The following is a 24,062-nucleotide window of genomic DNA, read 5'->3' as shown; positions in this document are numbered from 1 at the left end:
ATAGCACACGTATGTGCTTCTGTCCATGGCACGGCTTTCTGGTCTACAAAAGGGGGATTGCATGGGCTTGCTGTTTTTCCCCCTTCACTGTCCCTTTCAAGTGTTTGGACAGTGTATTCAGCCAACCCATGTGATTCTGGGAAAATAACCGCAGGTGAGCTAATAGGCGCCTGCTCCCGGTTTCTCGCAGAAGACTCCTGAAACCAGCCGGCCACGACGGCCTGACACTGTGCGTGCCAACAGCCCCAGCAGTGCTCGGGGCGTACGCCACGCAGGTTCTGGCTAGCCAAAATGAAGATGGGGTCCTCTAAGTACATTTGCATATATCGTTCCCCTGGATACCATAAAATGGCATGTTTGCTGTTTTTTAATGAATACTGCAGATTTAAAACTATTGAGGTTTTCCTCTATTGCTGTTCCAGTCTAATCCTATTAAAAATTAACAGTTAAGCAAATTTTATCTTCACTACGTTCTGGGATTCATAAAAGGTTGGATTCTCTAACCTGCTCAACATGCTTTCTTAACAGCTGTCAGCTCCTGTCTAACAGGAGAGCAAAATTGCATTAGAAAGGATCAGTTTCCAACCCGCAATGTCACTGGCATACAAAACACTGGACTTAACAGGGTTTCTATGCCATACCGAACCATAACTCATGGCTAGCCGCTTCTTCACCAAACCCAATGGATGTTATTGAGCAGGTATTATGCTACTTTTAAGGACTGTTTCAGAGTCTCTGTCACCCTTTGGGGGAGACCTGCTGCAGGATACCTGCAAAACAAACTGGCCTGTATGTGACATGCAGCCCACAAACCCAGCTCTGTGTTTCATCATGTCGCACAGTAGGGAAATTAGCTATGTGGCCATCTTATAAGATGGACTGACAACGAAGAGCTATTAATGACCACACAGTGTGACTCAAGTGGGGGCCACTGTAGAAATTAAAAATTGAAATTTTTACTTTTAAGCTATTCCACAAGCCATGTTTGCATTTCATGTTGTTACAATGTCTAATCAAATATTAAGCAGAAATAAAGAAATTATTTTTTAATAGTAAAATATTTCATCTGATTCAAAGGAAAGATGAGCTTTTACTTTTTGGATAAAGTCTTTCATTTTTATTTTTGAAAGGACAAGTCAGAATCTTTGAAATCCTGTGGAGTGAGAGGAATGCTTGCCCTCATACCATGTCTAGTCACCAGACCACACATTCTAGTTCAAGAACGCACATAAATTATACAGCCCTTTCCTGCAGCTGCACAGAATAATAGGATTTGCAAAGAATAATTTATTCAGTTTTCCATCGATTCTTAGAAAGGACAAATAGCACTAATTTTTTTTCCCACCCAATTAGAAAACCTTGTCTTCTATACATTCTTCTTCACAGAAACATCTCCCTTCTCTACTTTCTGGTAGATCAATTGGCTGTATGGGCATTCCTAAGAAAGGTTTCCTTGTGGTGGCTTCTAAAACCCAGTCAGCCAGCTGTGAATGGCAGTGACTTAACTGCATCAACACAAAAAGAAACAACCCCAAAGCAGTAAAATTCTCTGAACCGTATGTTGCATGTTCTACGCTTTCATGCTCTGCTGTGCCTCAGCCTCCAACATGTACCACAGCTGCAAGTGCAGCTGAAGTATCTTCTGGGGACCAGGTCCCAGCGTGTACGTGCGGACAACGTGCCATGACTGTGCGCCCCTGCGACATGTCTTCAGGCTCTCCAGTGCCTCTGTGCCCAGCACTTACAACTTGGCAAAACTCTTTGATACTTGCAGAAATGCTACACTGGGGATGACAGCAAGTACTAATATTTGCTAATGGGTGTCTAGAAAAGGTTGCTGATGGCATGAATCCTCAGCCAAGAGTCAGTTTGCATTAGTCAATATCTCGCACTGGCACAACAAGGGCTTTTACCGAAGGGGCAGCCCACCCTGGCTCTGTATTGGTAGCCAGCATGAAGAATAGAAGTGTTGCTACAGGCTTTTTTAGTCTGTTCCTTGAGTATTCCCATGGTAGGTGAGCCATCAGTCGCTTCACATCCATGGGACAGATCAGTCATAAGAGCTATCTAGCTTTTAAGCAATGAGGCTTTCCATTCCCCGTGGAGATTTGAGTGCAAGGTACCCACCGTTTTCAGTAGGAACAGAGAGCTGACAGACTTTTGTGGGCCTGGATATAAATGCATACACAGGAGGGTGCGTTTCCCTTACTGCCCGATGGTCCCCAAGTGCTGTGAAGCTCCCCCTGCAACACTGTGCGTTCACTACCTTGATGCTACAGACCTGGTGCTACCCGACTCTGGTTGAGGGAGGGGAACACAGAGGATGGCAAAACTAATTTGAAGTGTTAGATAATACCTCCCTAACACCTCCCTCTCTTACTTGACTGATACGTTGTCAAGCAAAGGAGTCTTAGCCTCTTCAACCAAAAATTCAGATCTGAGCACTTCTGCTATACTATCTCACCTCTGTTTACCTTGGATAAACCCAAATGCTACAATTTCTACCCGTGTCTCTGCCTTGCCACTGCTGTGCCTGTCAAATCCTACAGACTGTGGATGGCACCATATTCTACAGGACCGGTTTTAAACACCATGGTTGAAAGCTGACTTGGTCTTCCCGTGTCACCATTCTGTATTGCAGCAGTGCCCAGAGGACCCTCAAAAGTTTGGGTTACCGTGTGCTGAAAACAGCAGTTACACAGTTACCCAAAATTTCTTGTGGAGACCGTGTTGTGCTTTCCCAGACTCCCGTTAAACGCAAAGAAACAATGCAAAGCCCAAAGAGAATTCAGACGAAAATTTATTCTGTTTTTAGCAAGGAGAGATGCCTGTTCTACGGGACATAAGAAAGCCAGACATTCATTCCTACCAAATTCGTCTCCCTTCCTGAACACGCAGGTGTTGTGGGGTATTGTCACAAATGTAAAGTTGGAAACCCTTCCTGTGACACTTATCTCAACATTCAAACTACACTTTGATGACAGAGGAGCTGAGGCAGCATCTCATGGGGAAGAATCATCTGTGCACCTCCGGAAAGGAGAAAATTTTCCCTGCACCGCTATGTGGAAGGTACTCATTGCTCTGGGTTAGCTCTGTGCATACACAAAGCTATCTGGTTTGTTGTAGGAAACCATTATTTCTCTGGCTCTTCCATATCACTGGGCATCCCTGCAGATCCCCGTAGAGTGTTGTACACAATGTGGTACACAACGGCCGGCCGTTTTCCAAGTCAGAGTGCAAGCAAGGTCATACTTTGTTACGCTAAATCAATACTTTGAGAGAGAAGAGCGCATTGAACCTGCTTTGAGATGATAAATGAGTGCAGGGAGCGGAGTGCAGATGTATTAGCTTAACAGGGCACTACTGATTTTTAAAATCAGACTTATCGTCACCATTTATTTGATGTGCAAGGGAAACAAAGTATATAAAATATTGTGATTTTTTCTTGTTACCTGTATTTTACAAGCCAAATCTCCACTTCATTATGAAGCCAACATAAAACCATATTCTTCCATGCAAACTGGCAAGGGTGAACACCTCCTTTCATTGCACTGTAGGGTCTTTGTGATCCCTTTTGTTTCCCCAAGTACTGGTAATGTTAGAATCATAGAATCATAGAATCATAGAATTGCTGAGGTTGGAAGGGACCTTTAAGATCATTGAGTCCAACCTTTAACCTACCCTGACAAAAGCCACTTCTAAACCATGTCCCTCAGTGCCCCATCTACCCTTTTTTTAAACACCTCCAGGGATGGTGAATCCACCACCTCCCTGGGCAGCCTATTCCAATATTTAATAACCCTTTCAGTGAAAAAATGTTTCCTGATATCCAACCTAAACCTCCTCTGACGTAACTTGAACCCGTTTCCCCTCGTCCTATCACTTGTCACCAGGGAGAAGAGGTCAGCCCCCACCTCTCTACCACCTCCTTTCAGGTAGTTGTAGAGGGTGATAAAGTATCCCCTCAGCCTCCTCTTCTCCAAGCTAAACAACCCCAGCTCCCTCAGTCGTTCTTCATAAGGTTTGTCCTCCAGACCCCTCACCAGCTTTGTAGCCCTTCTCTGGACACACTCTAACACCTCAATGTCCCTCTTGTAGCGAGGGGTCCAAAACTGAACGTTACGACTCCACAGCTCCAACTGGCACTTCGGTGTGCATCAAACTGTCAAAGGCAGATCATTTCTGATGGATGACAGTTTATTTTCTAAATCAGTAATATCTTTGCCATCAACTTGAGCTGAAGTCAGTAACACATTGTCATCAGGAAACAAGGCTGATACGTTTAAAGCAATAAAGTTGCCAAGGAAGTGACTGAATGCAAATTAAAACTTAACTCTTGCTCAGATCTGCATAGTTTTCTTTTCCAAATGTCTGTAGCCTTTCCACAATTCCTTAGCCTTGGTTTACAATCTAAAGGTGGAGAAAACAGTAGTTCCTGCAAAGCTTCCCATTCCTTCTAATTTTCTATAACCATGAACTAATTTAAGCAGTATTTATAATAGTGAGTTTGCTAAGAATTTCCCTCTGGAATAATTTCCTCTAAAGTGTGATATGAGAAAAGATTTAGCTGGTAATTACTATGTATGTTTCTCATCTAAAGTGTATCTTGTAGCTGATTCTCCAGAAACAGTGTCTAAAAATACTGGATTGCAGGGGAAAAAAAGTTATTGGCATGTAAGTGTGAGAAGAATATATCTTATTTACCCTATTTGAAAGGAAAATTGAAAGACAGAGTTTCAAACGCTGATAAGAGAAACATGAAGGTAAAGTTTTGCATGAAAAAAAATTGGGAAAAGAGCTGAATTTCAGTCTTGGCATTTGCATAGACAGACATCAAACAGGAGAAGGAAACAAGAAGCCTGCACAGGATGAAAGGATGGGTACATTTATGACTTTCTTTTCCTTTAGGTTTCTGAAATGCTCTCTTACAGTGTGACAAACAGATGGGATCCACCCACCAGGAGTTTATCGTAAACATGTTCACTACATTTAGAGGTATGTTATGAAAATATAACCATTGCATACAGAAGCAGTAAGGGGCAGGGCACAGCAGAGCCTGTATTTCCAAGGGTGCTTCTTCCATTGAAACCCTTTCCTATTCTACATTGCATGCTGAATTCTTCTGCAAATCTGGTCAAGACTTTGCATTCTGAAGAAAAACTGCAAGCCAAGTTGGTCATGGGGTAAGAAAAGAAACATGAAAAACATTAAGGAGTGATATTAAAAATGTGCAAATACACACACACCAAGGATGAAATGGCCGGCAGCTCCTGAGTTTTCTTGTCAAGGGGAAGGAGAAAGCAGTTAAGGAGAAAGACAGCATGGTGCTGAACAATGGAGTTTTCCATAGTAAAGTATTTTTTGGCCGTTGTACATTTCTACTGAGTGTTTTCTACGACGCATCAAGCTGGGCCCTGACTGCCACCCAAATACCTTTGGTAGGCTCGAGCCACCAGGCAATACCTGCAAGAGGTGACTTGACTTGTCTACACTGTGGCCAGTTGCCATGCTGGAGCACAGCACGGGATTGCTACTTTGCTTAGCTCAAAGGCACACTGATGTCAGAAGCAATGAAGAAAGTTAAAAACGAAATCTGATCAAATTAGTTTGATAATGAAACAAACATAAGTTCAGTCACATCCACAAATGGTTTAATCTCTGGTGCTTGATAATGGTATGTCGGGTGGAGGCCAAAAATTAAATCTGCATGGATTCACTAAAAAGGGAGAAGGTTTAGAAATACTTTTCTAAACTGTTAACAGCATATCTTGGCCCATGTGGGGCACTCAATGGGAATGGCGGTAATACTCCTATCTCCCATTTACAAGAGAGCCCTCTATAATGGAAAGACATACAGAAAAAAAAATCTTCTTTTCTGATACATCTTATGTAACTTTTGCCAAGTCAAAGTCTGCCGTAATGATCTTTTTTGCAGTCCTGTGCTGAACAGCTGGCATACAGAGAAGACAGACATACTAATAAAATATGATGCTTGTCACAAGGATGCAACTAGCTGGCTGACAGTCCTGATAACTGGCAATGGTAGAAAAAGGCCCTCTTCCTTCCAAGAGGCATGCTAGGAAACCGGCGCCAGCACTTTCACCTTTTTGTTTTTCCTCTCTGAATCTTAATAGCCTTAAAAACTCAGAATTTCCCACCACCTGTCCAAGATCACAGCTTGAAAGGCAGAGGCAAAAATGATCTGTTCCACTGACAGGGTTTTGAAAATACATGCCACAGTTACGTGATTTGTAATGACTTGGACAGAACAGTTCTGCATAGCTGAAAATATTCCCGTCTATGCTTCTCCTCCTTAAAGCCATTCTTTACTCACAGTGTAAATGATTTTTTCTTTCTAAGAGTTATTACTTGCCGAGGGACAGTGTCTTTGGATGTGTCTGTGAATCAAAATAGAAGGGGAGAGAAATCAAGCTATAGGTGGTGTTGCTGCAGAGAAGGAAATGCAATCTATTTATTTCCTATGTCATGCTAGACTGTGCAGAGACGTTCTTGTTTTGCTTCCCTAGAAATACAGAAGCATGAGGTACTCAGTGGTGCAATGTTGTACTACATATTCTGTGTGATGGCCCATCAGCTTCTAAACTCTCTCTGTCCCTCATTGCAAAGGTACTAACAAAACCTGCCCCTGTACACTGCAAATTAGACCAGGCAATCAATAACAGTGATTATGAATGTGAGCAAAAGGAAGAACCACCAGGTCAGAAGGGCTGGATCCAGGTTCCTTCCCTGGCTTCAGATGCCTCTGAACTGGAGTTGGCAGGCAGAGGTTCAACGCAAATTCTGGTGCTGAGACATCTCTGAAGGATCTATGGAAGTGCATTATTGGTATTACTCTGCTTGTATGCAGGAAGGCAGTAAAAAAGAAAAATGATGGGTTAATTGACTGCACACATTGTAGTCACAGAATATATGCAACACTGCAGAGGATCAGTGCTGCACCACAGGTTGGAGTATGAAGTCTACTGATGCTGGCTAACCAAAATGCATGACAACTCTACTGAAGATGCTCTTCTGAAGTGCTTGCTGTGGTGGAGGTGGTGGAGAGCTTGGGCCACCAAAGGGTCAGAGCATCCTGCGGGGAAGAAGGTAGGCAAGACAAGATTCCTGTGCTTACATAGGGCCCTTCTGCACCCATAAAGAAGCACTTCAGTGGGCTGTGGGTTTCAGTGTGGGGTGGGAACCTTTGACCAGAGCAGTTAATGTGGACATGAACAGTGGGGTTCAGCGTGTAGCCTGCCAATGTCGGAGTCAAACGAAGTACCTATAGGGTTCAGTTTGCCGAATGTCCTTGGGTAAATGATTTCACTTTTCTGCGCTCATTTCTCATCTTCTGTGGTCTCTGCTCTGCTGGAGGCTGATGTCGGGCATGCGTTTGCTGTTGCGCTAGCACAACAGGGCACAGACCTCAGCTGGCGCTGCTTTAATGCCAGTAACGAACACTAGAGATTCGTCTTCTCCACTGCCAAAACAGAAAGAAAAACTACCCTGAAACTACTCAGAAGGTGCATGATGGGGTTCCCTTTCCCTCCCTTGTAGCACCAAGTTTCACTAACTGCTGAAGACAGAATAATAAAGCTCTGGGAAGTGCTTGTGCCTGAAGTCCCATCTTCAAAGGACCATTTAGACTTGTTTTAGATGATTTTCATATAGTTCAACAGTAAGTACCACAGTCCACATTTTGTAGGGAAGAATGGGGACAGAAGTTTAAGTAAGTGGCCTGAATTCGGTGACAAAACCAAAACTAATTCTGTTATAGAGGTGTGGGTTTTTTGCTCTTTTTGCATGACAAATGTTGTGGTCTCCAATGGCATGTCCTGTATTCCTTACTACTGAATAGATTTGGTTTCTCTCCTTCTTCCTTTTATCTGTGTTTCATGGCAAAGAAACAAACCAACCCAAAATTAATATTGATTGATTGAATTTTAAAAGCACAGAGCTCAATGATGCAATCAATGTTAAAAAGGTAAGTGGATGCAATTTTCTCCTATCACAAACTGTGTACTGTTCAATTTGCCACTTGTGAAACTGGTCAGCTGCCTCAGAAAAACTATTTTCCCCCTACAAAATGCTCTAAGTGTCTTCAGGCTAAAGCACTTCCATAAACACTTGACTTGCCACAATGGAGATTTGGTTGTATGTCTAGCAGATGCAAAAGTCAGATGCACTGAAGTTTCACAGTGTCTTTCACATCAATACAAGAGGTACTCTGGATATACAAAGCATTACACAACATATTTTCTGAAAAATGCAGGCTTTGAAAATGCCTCATGCTGAATGTTCAGAGTTAGTGGATACTTTTGACAATTTTGCTCTTGCTCATGTGTGAGGAAAAAAGCGGTGAGACAGCTAGTCCTCATCAGAGCAATGGAAAATAAATAAAAAAATTGTGACGGTAGTTGTTGGGAGAAAAATGTCTGAATAAGGACACTAAGGAGAATAATAAACAACTGCAATGCCTCCTTTCTGAAACAGAAGTTTAGACTTCATGCTGAGTTTACTGAGTAAGGCTCTTTGGCATGTATTTTTCAGTCAGATGGGGAGTTAATCGATGCCATACACCACAGCACTCTGCAGCGGCAGCTGTGCTCATCCTAGTGGCTTTTTACTGAACTTGGAGTGAGTTACCAGCTTGCTTCCATTACCTTTGATATCTGTTGTACACCCACTTCAATAAACATTTGATTTGCCACAATGTGGACTTGTTTTGGATACCTAGCAGACCCAAAAGCCAGATGTGCACCTTTGTACAGATGTAGGTACTTCAGTGTGAGATGTAGACATGCCCTAAAGGATCGTAATTATTCTTTTGGTGCCTTTTAGCCAAGGAAAACATTTCCAACATGTTCTAGATGGAATATGCTATGGTAACCTTTGAAAGACAATACAACTTGAATTGCTGAGTGCCATTTACACAGTCATTTTTAAGAAAGTGATGCACTTCACAGTAAAAAACATCCCAATTCTTGGACCAACCAAACCCACTGCTGATACTTCTCAATCAGCCAAAGCAGGGGCCTTTTTGTTTTTGTTTTTTTTTTTTAAATTTTTTTTTAAAGGGAAGAAAATTGGTCAAAAAAGAGGGAGTTAAGTTGTCAAATCACAGGCCAATGTGGCAATCACAACGGTTTAAAATTCAGGAGGTAATTTCTGCTACAACACGGTAAAAGGTTGTCACCAAGTTCACCACCTTTGCACTTTAGTAAGTATCCAGTATCTGTGATTCTGGATGACACATGGTAACATATCAAGCTTCAGCAATATATCCACAAGCAAAGCAATTGTTCATTGTTCATGGTTTAAGAGGGGTTTTATTAAGTCAAAAAATTCTGCTAAAAAAGGAGAAACTGCTTGAAATGGAGTGCAATGCTAACAGCACATCAGCAGTGAAGCTCTCTGATCAGTTTCTTAAACTTATGTGAACTGCCTCAAAACTTAGAAACAAAGAAAGATAAATCTGTAAGGTTGTGCTACATTCTGAGCACCTGATACCCTACCTTTAATGCATGCAGAAAGCCTTTCTGCACATACAGGTCAAAATGCAGCCACAATGAAATCACCTGCCTGAAGTTGAGCTTTCTAGAGGACTTTGACAATTCATCTGCCCTACAGATTACACGTAATGCGTTTTCCAGCTCACAACAATGTCCTAAGGATCTGCTACGAAGTTTCAGTGCAAGGTTTTGCATTGATTTGCAAAGACAACTCAGAAACGAGTTAGGCTGAAGAAAGAGAAAAGCAATGAAATTCAGTGACAGTATTGGCCTGATTTGCTTCTGCTAGCATTATTCTATGCGAGCTGAAGGGCGGGGGACTCGACCCCTTTGATTTTAGGCTAGAGCATTAGAGAAATTTCAGTTTGCTAAGCCTTCACAGTTTCACACCTCCCAGGAGCAACAAAGAAACCACAAACATGATTTGCCCAAAACTGAAAATACACCCCCACTTTTTTTTTTCTCCATTTTTCCTTCCCCATCATCTTTCTGGAAAAATAAGGCTGTTACTACATATTTTTTTTTCTGTTGGTAACATTTCTAGCAAGAGAAAAAGCTTTTGCTGGACGGAAGAGTCAACTGAAAAAGCACCTACTTAGAAAGCGCAGGTAAAGTACAGGAAACTTATTTCAGCAAAGGTTATTAAATATCAGGCCTCTTGGTAATGTACAAGAGAAGAAGTCAAGAGTAGTGGCTGTTAAGACATGCAGGTTCTCAAACTAGCTGTCTCCTGTGGGTGAATGAGAACACGTGGAGTCTAAAATCTAGTCATTCTTTTACACGAAACTTTTGATAAGTGAGTTTAGCCATGTAAGAATATGCGTCGAGTGGCAAAGTATGCACCTCTCAAGTTTAGAGGAATTGTGAATTCCACTTTCTCTATTTACCCTCAGCCTTATAACTGGTTGTCCTGGAAAGTCTGATTTAGATGTGTGATCTGGCACATATCTGGCACTTTTTATGATGACAAAGAGTCAGAAATAGTGTGAACACTTTTGGGGATACTACGGGTCTGTTCCTGTTCATCACTGAAACTAGCAGTAAAATTCCTATTAACTTGGTGGGGAACAGGATGAAGTCCTACTGCAGGAGAATAGTATAGGGACTGGTGTTCTAAATCCAACAAAAGAGGTAATTTTATGTACTCGGACATGATCATGTTACCCAACATATTGGAACTCCAGTGTATGACTACCCAGACACTAAGCCTATCCAAAATGCAAAGTAGACCAACCCAGCTTCAGACTTCTTTCACTGCGGTTGGATCAAATTGTTCTCCTGGGTCTCCAAGCATCCATATGTCGCTTGCCAAGTCTCAGGGAAGGATTGTGCTTGGCATCACGAGAAAACTGACTGGCTGCAGAAGAACCCTTTATATGTAAGCTACTTATCACTGGCTGATTGAGCAACATCTGAGAACAAACAAAAATAGTGGAGGAATATGGAAAGTTTTTCCTACCCTTAAACAAGATCAGCTAAACCTCAGTATTTTCTTCACTAGGCCAGACAAGTCTGATTTATTCTGTCTTCCCTCAGAAGTAATTTTTCTCCACTTCTGATCATTCCTGGCTCTCCTGTACTGTTCTCCATTTAGTCCATGACTTTCTTGGAGATTAACGTTCAGCATGGGTCTCAACAAAGCACCATTTCATGTGCCTTATAGGCAGCATTCCTGTTTATATATACTAGCCTGTTTGCCTTTTCCACGATGGATGACACTGCTGACTGATGTTCCCTGGACTATCCACTATCATCTTTTCTTTAGAGCTGCTATCCAGCAATGGTTTAGTACTAGGTGTTAAGAATCCTTCATTTGTTTTGAAGACACCATGTGAAAAAGGCTAGTAATTTGCCAGTACCATTTTAAACTCTCGTTTTCACATGCATTCACAGTCCCTTTCCGTGAAGCCCAGGTTACAGATACAGTGATTGTCCTGCATTATCTGATCCAGGTCCGTGACATGCTGTCTAGAACTGGAACAGGGTCAGACCCAGGCTGGACACTCTTTGGTACAGGTTTCCACTGTGACAACTGATTGCTAGTATATATATTCTTGCTTCAGTTCTCCATCCACTTTTGCACCTGTTAGCTTCAGCTAGACAGAGAGGTGACCAACACAACAACGCCAATGATAAACCAGATCTACCACCTTCTAATTGAAACCTCCTTCAGCTCAGTGTGCCGATTGCAGCCAAAAGCACAAACCACGCAACAAGCCCTGCAGGTATGTCTTTCTGGTCAGTGAGCTCACTGGTGTCACCGAGGAAGCACACAGCCCGATACCACTTCTGCCTTCAGTTTAGTTAAACCACGCTCCAATCCATAAAGATAGCGACAATATATAACCAGGGGCACCTTACCACCTTGCAACCAGCCACCTATGACTGGCCTGCAATCACATGGTCAATATTAGCCACATCAATGTAAACTGGATTTTTTTCATCGAGGAACATGTATTTTCAAAGTAACAGGGACCAAAGACTATTTTTGTTCCCTTACATGTCTAAGCGAGGATGGTGGTTTGCCCTACAACATCACAAACCGACACGAAGTAGAAACTGGAGCTGTAGGTACTTGGACCACCAAAATACTAGTCTTGTTTCCTTATGTCTGCTTTTCATGGGCTATGAGTTCTCAGGCAAAGAAGGATGGTGCATTGCTCTCCTGAGAGACAGGGACCAAATGCAAAGGAGAATTATTCCCAGCGCCCCAAGATTAGTGGCAGAGTTGTAGCAGCAACTCCTACCAGCTCTCTCCAATTCAGCAGCGTTGTCTGTCCCCTCCTTCTTAGCAGTGGAATAATCTTTAAAAGATACCTCGTCTCTTTAACTATGAATTATTATACTGTTTTAAAAGCCCAGAAAAAAAAAATCATCATTAATATAAAGAGTTATCTATATTAGAAACTTTATTGATTCTGGAACAACTCCTCTGTGGGACATTCGGTTGTGTGAATTGCTGAGAAATTCACAGAGGAAGAGGTCTGCACTGTTCAGTGTCACATCAATCTCATCAAAACCTTTGCTCAGCATTATATGCAATGTTGTACATGATAAGGACAAAAACACTTGTAAACCACTTAGATTCTATTATTTTTTCTCTGGAGATCAGGCAGCTGATAATGAAAAGCATGAAAAGTATGAGCGGGTTTCTATTTCGCAGATGAGTTGCAGATATCCTGGATGGATTTCAGTCTAAATTTTGTACTTTTTGAAACTTCAGCAATAGCAAGCATAAATTTTGCTGGTATTTTCTTACTGTCTTACTGATACAGGGGCACAGTTCTTAAAGATGTTGTGTTTAGACTGTTCTTTATTTCATTTTTTAAGAAACGGAGATTTTTTTCTTTTCCTGTCTAGTTAGAAGTTACCTCCTTAACCAGTACAGTTTACAAAGTTTACCATGATGCTGGGATGTGTTTATGTACATTCTTAATTCAGTAGCTATCCCTACCACAAGGAGTGGTCTTAAAGGTCCAGCTTAAAATGCTGGAAAAAGAACCAGCCTTCTGCTGGAGTCTACTTCTCCAAAGTGCAGCAAGTGCTTGCATATGCTTATACTTATTAAGAACAGATACGTGATTAACAACCATGTCTCACTTTTTATGTCAATGTAGGTAGGAATTCAAAATAGATAAGGGATTAACTCACAAACACTATACTATCTGCACAAAGCTGCCAGGACTTGCCAACACATCCAAGATAGTAATTTTGAACCAAAGCCAGTGCATAAGACAATCCAGTCCCCTGTGCTGCAGTTACCGTAAATTTAGTGACACCTTGGTTGCCAAATGCTTGCTTTATGCTCCAAACGGGAAACAGTTAGATGACTAGGGATCCTTTAAAAACCCATGGATGTCAGCGGGAGTTTTTCCAAGGACCTGACGCATGTCGCAGTGCAGACCTGTTCCACGAGAGGCTAACAAGTGTGTGTGTGCGCGCGCGTGCGTGTGTGTCTGTGTGTGTGTGTGTACTCCAAGCCCACTGGGAAGGATCATTCAGCCTGATGCTGGCACTGCAGCACGCGGCACTCAGCTGGTTAACAGCTAGACGCCTGCATTTAGCACCGCTGCCCGCTCCCCAGTAATCTCAGCTCCGCACTCGCTCCTGCTGCTGCCATAAAGACACTGCAGCTGTGTGACTCTCTGCAGCAAGCATTGCGGGCGGCTCAACTCTTCCTCCTCCAGCAATAAATTACACAGCAATCTGCCTTCTAATTTCTGTCTGCAATTTTCAGCCTCTTAACAGGGGCTCCTTAGCCATTACCTGCCCAGGTTACTTTCTCCTACCGCAGTGCTGCTTACAACCCTGCATGGCAAAAGAACATGGCTGAAGCAGAGGAGCTGACAATGGCATGTCCCCAAAAGGCTGGAAAGCACCTTTTATTCAGCCCTCTGCTGGTAAACTGAGGGCTTTCTTTCAAGGTATGTATTTTTTAAAATCTGAGCACACCTCTGCTGTCCAGATCTTGAGCTGATTGTCAGCCACTGCGACTCCTAGGCACTGCAGGGGGGCTGAGCCCCACCCTGCTAACCGTTGTCTCTGGATCCTGACAAATGATGCTGGCAGCTCAAATTAAAATAATCAGAGCACTGCCTAAATCAACAACCTGAGTCCCGCGCCGTCTGGAAAGGGCTGCAACTCATAGATGAGAGCAGGTCTGTCTCCTTCGAAAAAAAGAGCTCCCCAAACTGCATTGGTTGTTGGCCTTTTTTTTGTGTGTGTGTGCACAGAGAGCATTTGTTTTTACTGGCGAAGAGGAAGAAAGCTTTACATGCCTCCAGCGCCTAACCTTGCTGCAAGTCAGCTAAGTAACAAAAAGCATCTGTGTGTCAAGAGCTACACAGGTCTGGTGTGCAATTGCCAAAAGACCATACTCATTTCACTGCCACCGGACCTGTCGGGTGATGTTAACCCTTGCAGGCATGTGGCTTTTATGGATCAGAATTTGCAACAGAAATCAGGGCCAGAGGCAGGTGTAGCATCCCTGAGCTCCCGAGTCCTGCTCCTGAATGGCATCCTGAGTCCGAACAGTGCCTCAGCACGTGCAGGCTCAGGACGGGCTCACATGCCGTTCAAGAGGGGCCAAGGTTTGTGATCACATTTCAGCCCCATACTACCTAAATAAGGAAGCACGGGGTTGAGTTCATGGCTCTGTTAAGTTTCTTGGTGAAACAGGCAAACAAATCCCTTGCCCAAGCTTCCTTTCCCCTGTCAATAAACAAATACACTAAAATCTTTGCAGAGTTCCTTGGGACCCACTTACAAAGAGGCTCAGAAGCTATATATTACTAGTGTGGGTCCTCATAATTTACTACACATGCATGGTCCGCTGCTTTCCCAAATACATCCCGCAGACCAACCATCTCGCTGTTGACTCTACTTTGAAAGTATTCAGCTGATGAAGGAGTAGACTTCATCCTGTACAAGAATAAAGCAGTGTTTCTAAAGCTGGTAAGAAGTTAGATACAAGGAGTGATTCCTGGAAGAGGAAGAGTGCTCGAGGAGAGGCTGAGCATCACCGTGCACCCGATTCCAGCCCCATCCTGCCGTTGTCCCACCTATCTGTCTATTCATCGGTTTTATCATGGCATGTAAATCCCAAAGTCTCACCTCTGACTTCACATCAACATCTACCCCACTGCTGCACCCATGGTGTGCGGCGTCTGTCCTTAAAGTTACACGCCAGGCTAGAGCTGTTCAATAGTTTCCAAAAAGGTAAATCTTTCACAACCATTTTACTTTACCAGAGTGACTTAACAACAACAGGAAAATCACAAAAACTCATCACCCATTTTCATTTTCAACTTCTTTTGCAAAACATAAATTTGAAAGGCACAAAACAAAATCCAGAATCTCAGCTCCTTGTCTGTGCTCAAGAGATGTCGGTGATGTGTTAAGGGCGAGGAATGTGCTGTGGAAACAATTCTAAATTTAAACAGTTGAGTTTGGGTAAGTCTGGAGACTGTCTAGAAATTTCTCGAGAGCAAGCTGGTTTCTGGTTTCTATTTGTTCCTAGTTTTCACTGATACCTTGACAGCAATATTTTTTCGTCATATTTCCGTTTCTCTTGCTGTCAGGCAGACATTCCTAAAGGAAAAGTACAGATAAAACCCAAGATGGTAATTTTAGTTTTCAGACATTACTGGCATTTTTCTTTGGCTCTTGGCTTAGAATGGTCAAAGGCCATAGCATTTCTTACACTGTGCACGATCTCGCAGTGTTTTATATTCTCTAGAAGTCAAGACAAGACACAACTGTGTTCGCCCGGGTTTCTCTCTGCAAGGCCTGCCACGGAGCTGACTCATGATATCGCTGCAGTCCAGGGCAGGGCTGCAGATTTGTGTGAGAGAAACCTCTCTTCATCCCTTACAGCAAATGTAAACATAACGCTTCCTCTCCCATGACTGATTCCCACTGAGGTTCACAGGAACCTCACAGGTTCACATCGTGCTCACAATAAAGATCTCATTTAGATTTACATTGCGATAATCCCCAGTTTACACACACTAAGCCCATTCCTGGAAATGTTTGCAGCAGGATACAGACTCTCCCCAACCCTGCCAGGTTTTCCTCACCGTAGAGTACTCTGGAAATCTGTTAAGGTCTGACTAGCCCTCAAGTTTTTTCAGCTCAGAATATAAAAGGAGGACAGACACAGCTACAGGAGGATTTTCTGTTTCAGGTAGTTGGATGTTAGGACTGCTGAGTAACGAGATGGCAGAGGAATGGTTTTGATTAATCAGAGCCTTAAATACGATTTCAAATAGGATAATGAGGGAAAAATGGGAATGGAAAAATGGGATCAAAATATGTTGCAGCAATGTTCAAATAAGCTTCACGATGAGTTGCGAGGGGGGCTTTCTTTAGTGCCGAAACTCATGAAAGCACTTAAAGACATGGTTACTCCATGAATGTGTTTGAGTACACAGGATGGGCTGCACTGCACCAGACTATCTAGCCCATGCTCCATGCTAGCGCAGTGCCTAAAGCAGAAGACTTCAGGAACATGGCAAGTACATGTAAAACTTCTCTGCCAGCCTCTAGTAATTTGCAACTCAAAAATTACTTCTGTGTAATGAGAAAGGCCTTAATGGATTCCACTTTCATGAGCATGCCTGGGCTCTCCTCAAGCCCAGGTGCACTCTGAGCGTCCACCACGTGCTGGAGAGAGAGGCTCTACAGCTCAGGAGCTCATTTTAGGAAGAACATCTCTTTGTGTTTGTTTTGTCCACAACTGCTACCCTCCTTAGACACCTATTAATTCTTGTCCTAAAAGGTGTGAATAGTATTTCCTTATCTTCTCTCTCCATAACACTCATGGTCTTACAGTCTTCTGCAGATTCTTCTTACTCACATATTTTCCAAGCAGAAAAGTCCCACCCTGCTTTCTCTTTCCATATCTTGCTGCCCTTTTTTTCTGCAGGCTTTAGGTCTGAAAACAACTGAATTCAGACAGATTTGATCATGTGCTTAACTATAAGGACAAAAACATTACTTCTTAAATGAAGGCATAGGAAACTAGTGTATTAAGTAATCACAGAAATAGTAAACTGTTGATTAAATGAATTTGCCTCTTCTTTCTATGTGATCCCCAACACCAGAGATTCTAATTTTCATGAACAGTGTTCTCTGAAAGGACTCACAAAAATTGTGGAGAAGTGTCACAGTAAAATGACCTTGCACATATTAGCTACTAGTCATGAGTTTTAATTTTGTGGGGTAATAGACAATAGGTGAATGTGGGGAAAAAAAGAGATACTGGCTTTTCTGTCAATAAATTTTCTGAAGTTTATGGACACCACATGATACTCACTGAAGTTGCTGAGTGTCCCACCCAGAAATGTAGAATGCCTAGGTTACCAGCAATTATGATACTGAAACTAACCAGTACTACCTTTCCAAAAGATAATTGTATTACTATTCTGAAAGACCTGGTGAAAAATTAGTGCAATGCTATATGCAAACATACATGCACCTGCCTCCCCTTTGGGAGGACTCTCAAACCTCACGTGGGATAGGTTTAACTGGTATGAAATTAATCTCCTTTGCAGGACAAGGATCTCCCCCACCTCATCCCTGTTGAATTACCTCCTGCACTAGTTCTAGTCCCTCACGAAAGGCAGCACTGCTCAGACCGCAGAGCCCTCGTCTGTGGGCCTGGGCTGTACTCACTTTTATTCGGATGCACCATCCTGCATTGGCCTGTCTTAATACCAGCTGTATAGTGGTGTGAAGGACTTCTTTAAATGGAGGACCCCATTTACCAAATAATCCAACTTGCTCTGCAGGACTGGTTTTTGTCGTTGTATTTGCTCCTCCACCTCTCTTTATGCTACCTGCACACTATTGATTTTGATTTTTCATTTACCTCAAAGTACCAACAGAGAACACCTTCAAGCCTTGAAAAGCTGCTTCCTATAAGCTCTCCCCTGCCCTTGCTCTCAAGGAACAAGGCTCTGTTCAGCAGTCTCCCTCGCTACCAGCAACTTTTTGAGACCCAGTCCTTAATCCATCTAAGGCAGACCCCACTCATACAGGAGGGGGCTATTTTTAAACAACAGTGTCCTGACATACTAAGTGAAACACCTGGTGACATTTAAGTGGTGTTAGATCCAGCCCAACAAACTCATGATCTCATAGAAAAAGCAAGAATAGTCTTATTCGACAGGAGGTATCTTTGACATGGCTAATTGAATGTCAATAATTACTTTTCTTTAATGCTTCACTGAGCTCCTGGTTCTCAGAGATGGGCACTGGTTTTATTTGCTAAGAAATCAGTACATTTTACTAGCTTCCCACTTACATCTGTAGGCTGGGCCTACAGGAGAAAACCTCCTCCAGCTCCTGTGTTCGTTGTTGCTCTAGTGGATGGTTTCTCCTCAGTGCTGTCCCTCAGTGGTTCCCTTCAACTCACAAGGCACTGCATTGTATGTGCATTTGTGCCCCAGATGCACCGATACATACACAATACCCCCACTTCCCAGATTTATGATTGCTAACCAATGGAAAATATTTACATTTTGAAAATGCTTGTCTATATTTACATCACTATCTGGTGGTGAACTCTGCAGCCACAGAGACTGCGGAGTGTGTGGAGTGTGCAGAGTCACACACTTTATTTATCAAAAATGGGATCAACTAACTCAGCTCACCTGTCCCCTGGCCACCGAGCTTGCTTCCTCTGGGACTAGTCGCATTCCAAACTTCTGAGCCACACACAGCAGGCATACTTTTTAAAGCTACAAAAACGCGTCCTTTTTCACCCAAAATTTTACACACACACACCCTTTCAGGAAAAGAGCAGATGCAAGCACTGAAGTGTGCCATAGGAACAAGCTCAGAGAGGGGAAGGCTTCTGACCTCCTCTTTTAACCTCTTGCTTGCCTCCTGCAAGTCATCTTCCCGCAGCGTTCAGAGCGGGCACCGCTTGGCTCCATTGGCAGTAGAGCAGCAGAATTGTGCTATGGTGATTTAGGGTCAGGCTCAAACAAATGCTAAGAGCATGATAGAAAGATTTACCAGTATCTGTCTGTGGCACACGTGATGCCCAAGTGGCGAGATGTGATGTGACCTCTGCTCACGGAAGGATCAGAAAACCAACTGCTCCTGGCCATCATAGGACATCCCCAGGACACAGAGCTTATGCTTTCCTCCCAGGCAGAGAGAACTGGGTTCCACTTTTCAGTAGTTGTCTCACATCTTCCCACTTCTCAAACTGGACTGCCACAGTGCTCTGAGTTTTACAGACTCTGCAGTCTCTCAGTTTGTGAATTTTAGGAACTTCAGAAATAGAAAGATCTAAAAATCACAGCTTAAGCATGTACAATGATATTAAAAACATATACATTTAAAGCTTCTTTTTTTCTATTTTTTAAAGACTTGTTTAGCTGTTTCTTGCCCTGCTAAACCAAGTTCTCCTCAATCTTGCATCCAAGTTCTCCTCAATCTTGCATGCATCCCTAACAGCTCTCTGAGACAAAGCCAAAGTCCATTATTCACAGTTTACAGAAGGAAAATGAATGCACAGAGAGGCTGAGTGCTTGCTGCTGGCAAAACAAGTGGCTAACTCATGTTCACCAAGGTTTAGACTAACGTCCTAACAGTTAGACCCCTTTTTTCCTCTTCCCGTGACACTTGCCTCTGTGCCAGACAGGCATACATTAAAGCTCTGATTAGCCACAGCAACAAAGTACGAAATCAAACTCTTCACAAGGCATCAGCCTTCTGGTGCAAATATTCATATTTTCATGTTTGGATTTTGTTTTCCTTAAATACTTAGTGATGCACACTTAAAATTTACTCTGCCTGTCTTCCTGGCAAGCTCATTTGCCGTGTTGATTATGGAGGCAAGAACAAATGCACAGGCAACAGTGTGTAGAAGTCCCAAAGGTAAATGGATTTCTTTCCATATGCCTAGTATTTGGCCAGCTTGTTTTAAGAGTGCTGCTTATCTGAGTGAGATACTGCAGCTTCTCAAAATAAAGGGAACACCAAGCTGAACCGAAATGCCGCCTTGTTCCTTCTTCTAAGAAAGGCCATGCAACTTTTGAGGATGGATCTTATTTTAGCCAACTGGTGGCCGAAGAGAAATGCCTAACTTGTGTCATGTTACTCATCCTCATGGAGCAAAGCTTACACTAGAAATAACTTCTCTGCATTCTGACAAACATTCGCAGCAGCCCAGGCATGGGAGAAAAGTTACCGAACAAGCTTATATGGAAAACCTGTTGCTCTGCAGAATGGGTAAGCGATCACGCCAGTTCATGGAACCACATTCAAGCTTAAAATAAGGCTGAATATTTTTGAAGCTGAAGTAAAATTATGTCAGTCTAATTCACTGCATACATTGCTATCCTATGCTTTATTTTTTGCAAGGTATAGAAACCAAAGAGGAAATATAGAATCATAGAATCATAGAATCATAGAATCATAGAATTGTTGAGGTTGGAAGGGACCTTTAAGATCATCGAGTCCAACCTTTAACCTACCCTGACAAAAGCCACTTCTAAACCATGTCCCTAAGTGCCCCAGCTACCCTTTTTTTAAACACCTCCAGGGATGGTGAATCCACCACCTCCCTGGGCAGCCTATTCCAATGTTTAATAACCCTTTCAGTGAAAAAATGTTTTCTAATATCCAACCTAAACCTCCCCTGATGTAACTTGAACCCGTTTCCTCTCGTCCTATCACTTGTCACCAGGGAGAAGAGGTCAGCCCCCATCTCTCTACAACCTCCTTTCAGGTAGTTGTAGAGGGTGATAAGGTCTCCCCTCAGCCTCCTCTTCTCCAGGCTAAACAACCCCAGCTCCCTCAGTCGTTCTTCATAAGGTTTGTCCTCCAGACCCCTCACCAGCTTTGTAGCCCTTCTCTGGACACGCTCCAACACCTCAATGTCCCTCTTGTAGCGAGGGGCCCAAAACTGAACGCAGTACTCGAGGTGGGGCCTCACCAGTGCTGAGTACAGGGGGATGATCACTTCCCTAGTCCGGCTCACCACACTAATATATATATTTTCTATATATATAGAGAAAATGAATATCCAGATTCTCAAAGCCTTCTCTTATACCAGCATAAAACTACTGTAAAAAGCTGCAATACGCCAGGTGATAATTTTACATCCATAGTAGCCTCATTGGTGTGAAATGCAAAGCACCAAGAAGCAGAGCATCTGATTTACTTTGGTGAAAGGTTTAAGCACATCATATGGAGTGGAAAAGGGTGCCACTTGGTTTTCTGTTATAGAGCAGCCAAAAGAAGCTGTAATAATGTAAACCATTGTTTTTTAATGTGAAGATGGAAGTTTTTCAGAGCTATGCACAGCAGCAATGCACGGAGCAGCTCTGCAGAATGGTTGTGCCGTACGGGAGTCCAAAACCAGAGGCAGTGGTGAGGGTGGCTGCCAGGGGAATGTTCCCTGTGTTTCCATTTGGAGATTTGGCAATGCCTACTGCTGACAGAAAACTGTGAACCAGCTTAAAAATATGCATCTACTTTCTGCTGCCTGAAAATTAAACAGTTATGGTATCCCCCCCCCCATCAAATGATACCATTTGCTCTATTTTAGGAAATATTTTAGAGAGAGAAACCCCCCAATCTATTTGTTTTACATTGGGTTATTTTAAATCTCCACGGACCTATTAGCGGACTTAAAGAAAACAGCTTGGAACAGCAGCAGCAGCAGCAGCAGCAGCAGCCATTCCTCTTACTACAAAGGAAATCTGTAATCTCTGCCGGCTACAGTAAAACGTAGCATCTGTTGATCACTGGGAGAACCGGGGAAGGGAGTGTAAAACCCATGCGGGCTCTGCTGTCGTCTGTCATTTCCCTTCAGACCTCCAGGTGTGCGGTCCCCGGCACGGACCGTGCCATCCCACCGGGACCGGCACAGCTGCAGCAGCATCCCAGCCGCAGGGAGGAAGAAGAAGAAGATGAGCCGGGTGTCACTGGAACAAGGGCAGGCTGTGTGGGGCTGGCAGGCTGGCAGTGCCCAGAGGAACACAGGCCTTTTGACATGGCGCCTGTACCGTGCTAGAAGATGAGCTGGCAATTTCTGTGTGCCGGGGCGATGGTGGTTTTTCAACACCCAGGCCCAATCCTCACTGGGTGTCACTGCCCGCGTTCCTCTGAGGTCTGCACCAGCTGAGCCCATACCTCACTCCATATTACGGTCCTAGCCGTGAAAACAAAAGTTTTAACTAAAATGGGGCAAAATCCTGCCTAAACTTTAACCCTGGCGGGGTGCAATTTGTCAGGGAATTTGTCTGAAAGCATGTGCTCAGCTACGGAGCTGAGGTGACAGTTTAAGTAGTAGATCAAATAATTACACAAATTTGATAATGTAGTGTTTGTATTCGATTGTTTTAAAAATTTGTAATATCACAATTACTTTCTGCGGTAAAAGCCACCCTGCAGCAGATCATTTTGTTTAACTTCTTAATCAGCTAAGCTAAAGCTCCCACCGTGAGAAAATATCTTTTCAGCAGAGTAGTGATTTTCTCCCGCTATCTCCCCTCCTCCTCACTTATTCCTTCTTTTCTTCTCCATCATCAATCTTTTAAGCGTGCCACTGTGCATTCACATTTTTCTTTCTGCACGTGTCAGCTCAACGCTCTTCCTCAGAGCCCTCTTTCTCCGCCAAACCCTGCAAAGCAGACTTTTAACCACTCGCTTCCCGAACGGGGAACTCCATGCACAACTTTGGGAAAGCCAGGCTCTCCAGGCGCTTCCCAGCCACCCTGCCAGGATCCCTCCCTTCCCTCCGCAAACCCACGGCGACGGACAAAAGAGCGAGTAAAATGAAACTGACTTACTGCTATGGCTTGGAGCCTTTCCTTGTGCAACTCTGCTTCCGCCATCCTGGAGAGAAGGACACAGGAGGAGAGAGAGGGAGATGGGTGGTGGGGAGGGAAAAAAAAAAAGAAAAAAAAGAAGGGCAACAAAAAGGCAAACAAAACCAAAACGGAGCACACACTGCAGTCACCCGGGGGGAACTGGAGTAATTGCAAAGCAAGTCGAGCTCCTGTGTAGTAGTCAGCCACTTTTGGAGGCTCTGCGGGCTGGCTCACGGTAGGATCATTTTAGTCACTGGACCAGTGCCTGCCTGGCTGCCTGTCTCCCAGCTGTATTGCTAACTGCATTTCGTTGCTGCTTCTGTGTGCCGCTGCTGTCACACAAGCCATGTATGCGCTCCCCAAGCAGCTGAGCGCAGGGATAGCTCGCATGGCTATAATTTTTCGCGTTGACGTCTCAGCTCATTTGCTCCTCCTATGGGGCGCTGGGTCACGACAGGAGCTCGACATCGGTGGCGTGCACAGTAATCCAAACCTGCACGACTGCGGCAGCGGCGGCGGCCGGGCGGCTGTGCCACAGCATGTCCTTAGCGAGCGGGGAGGGAAGGACGGTGGCACCGGGGACGGTGAGCGGGAGCTGCGGCAGGCAGCGGGTGCCGCCTGAGCGAAAGCAGGTTCGGTCAAGGGAAAGGACAGGGATGGCTGGAGGAGGGAGGACAGGGACAGCACAGCTGCTCGGGAATGCAGCGGGAGCACGGCATGCTGAGAAAGGCGGCTGCTGCTGCTGCAGGGCAGCGGGGAAAAGCACGTGTGGGAGGAGGGGAAGAGGGAAGGTGTCCATCCAACCCTGCACGTGCATTGCGCATTAAAGCACTGTACTGGCATCAGGCACTCGTAAGTGACAAAGCCGCATGTAAAAACAATCTGACTAAAGACCCCAGGTGCGTTATAAATAGGGAAGGAGGCGGGTGGGGAAGGGAGGGGAGGCCTGAGCCAGCATCGTGAGGGTACCCTTGATTTCAAGGGTGGCTTCGGTTTTGCATGCAACCTCCTCGCTTTTTTTTTTTACTTTTTTTTTTTTCCACAGAATCACAGAACAGTAGGGCTTGGAAGGGACCTCTGGAGATCATCTAGTCCACCCCCCCTACCAAAGCAGGGTCACCCAGAGCAGGCTGCACCGGAATGTGTCCAGGTGGGTTTTGAATGTCTCCAGAGATGGAGACTCCACCACCTCCTCCTCCTCCACCTCTTTTTCTTT

At 43.9% G+C, this 24,062-nt stretch overlaps 1 protein-coding gene across 2 annotated transcripts in view; it reads right to left on the bottom strand.

Annotated features, from left to right (window-relative positions):
- PALM2AKAP2 (PALM2 and AKAP2 fusion) overlaps positions 1-23,211 on the bottom strand; it is a 280,418-nt gene extending 257,207 nt beyond the window's left edge. For both annotated transcript variants that reach the window (XM_063319747.1, XM_063319749.1), the window contains exon 1: positions 22,826-23,211. In XM_063319747.1, the coding sequence (XP_063175817.1) occupies positions 22,826-22,870 (45 nt within the window). In that variant the 5' untranslated portion in view covers positions 22,871-23,211. The remainder of the gene's footprint in view (positions 1-22,825) is intronic.
- Between the last annotated feature and the right edge of the window lie 851 nt (positions 23,212-24,062).

Source organism: Chroicocephalus ridibundus, chromosome Z (genome assembly GCF_963924245.1).
Source record: "Chroicocephalus ridibundus chromosome Z, bChrRid1.1, whole genome shotgun sequence".
NCBI lineage: Eukaryota > Metazoa > Chordata > Aves > Charadriiformes > Laridae > Chroicocephalus > Chroicocephalus ridibundus.
Note: the sequence above shows the minus strand (reverse complement) of the source record. Positions and strands in the feature narration are given on the sequence as shown.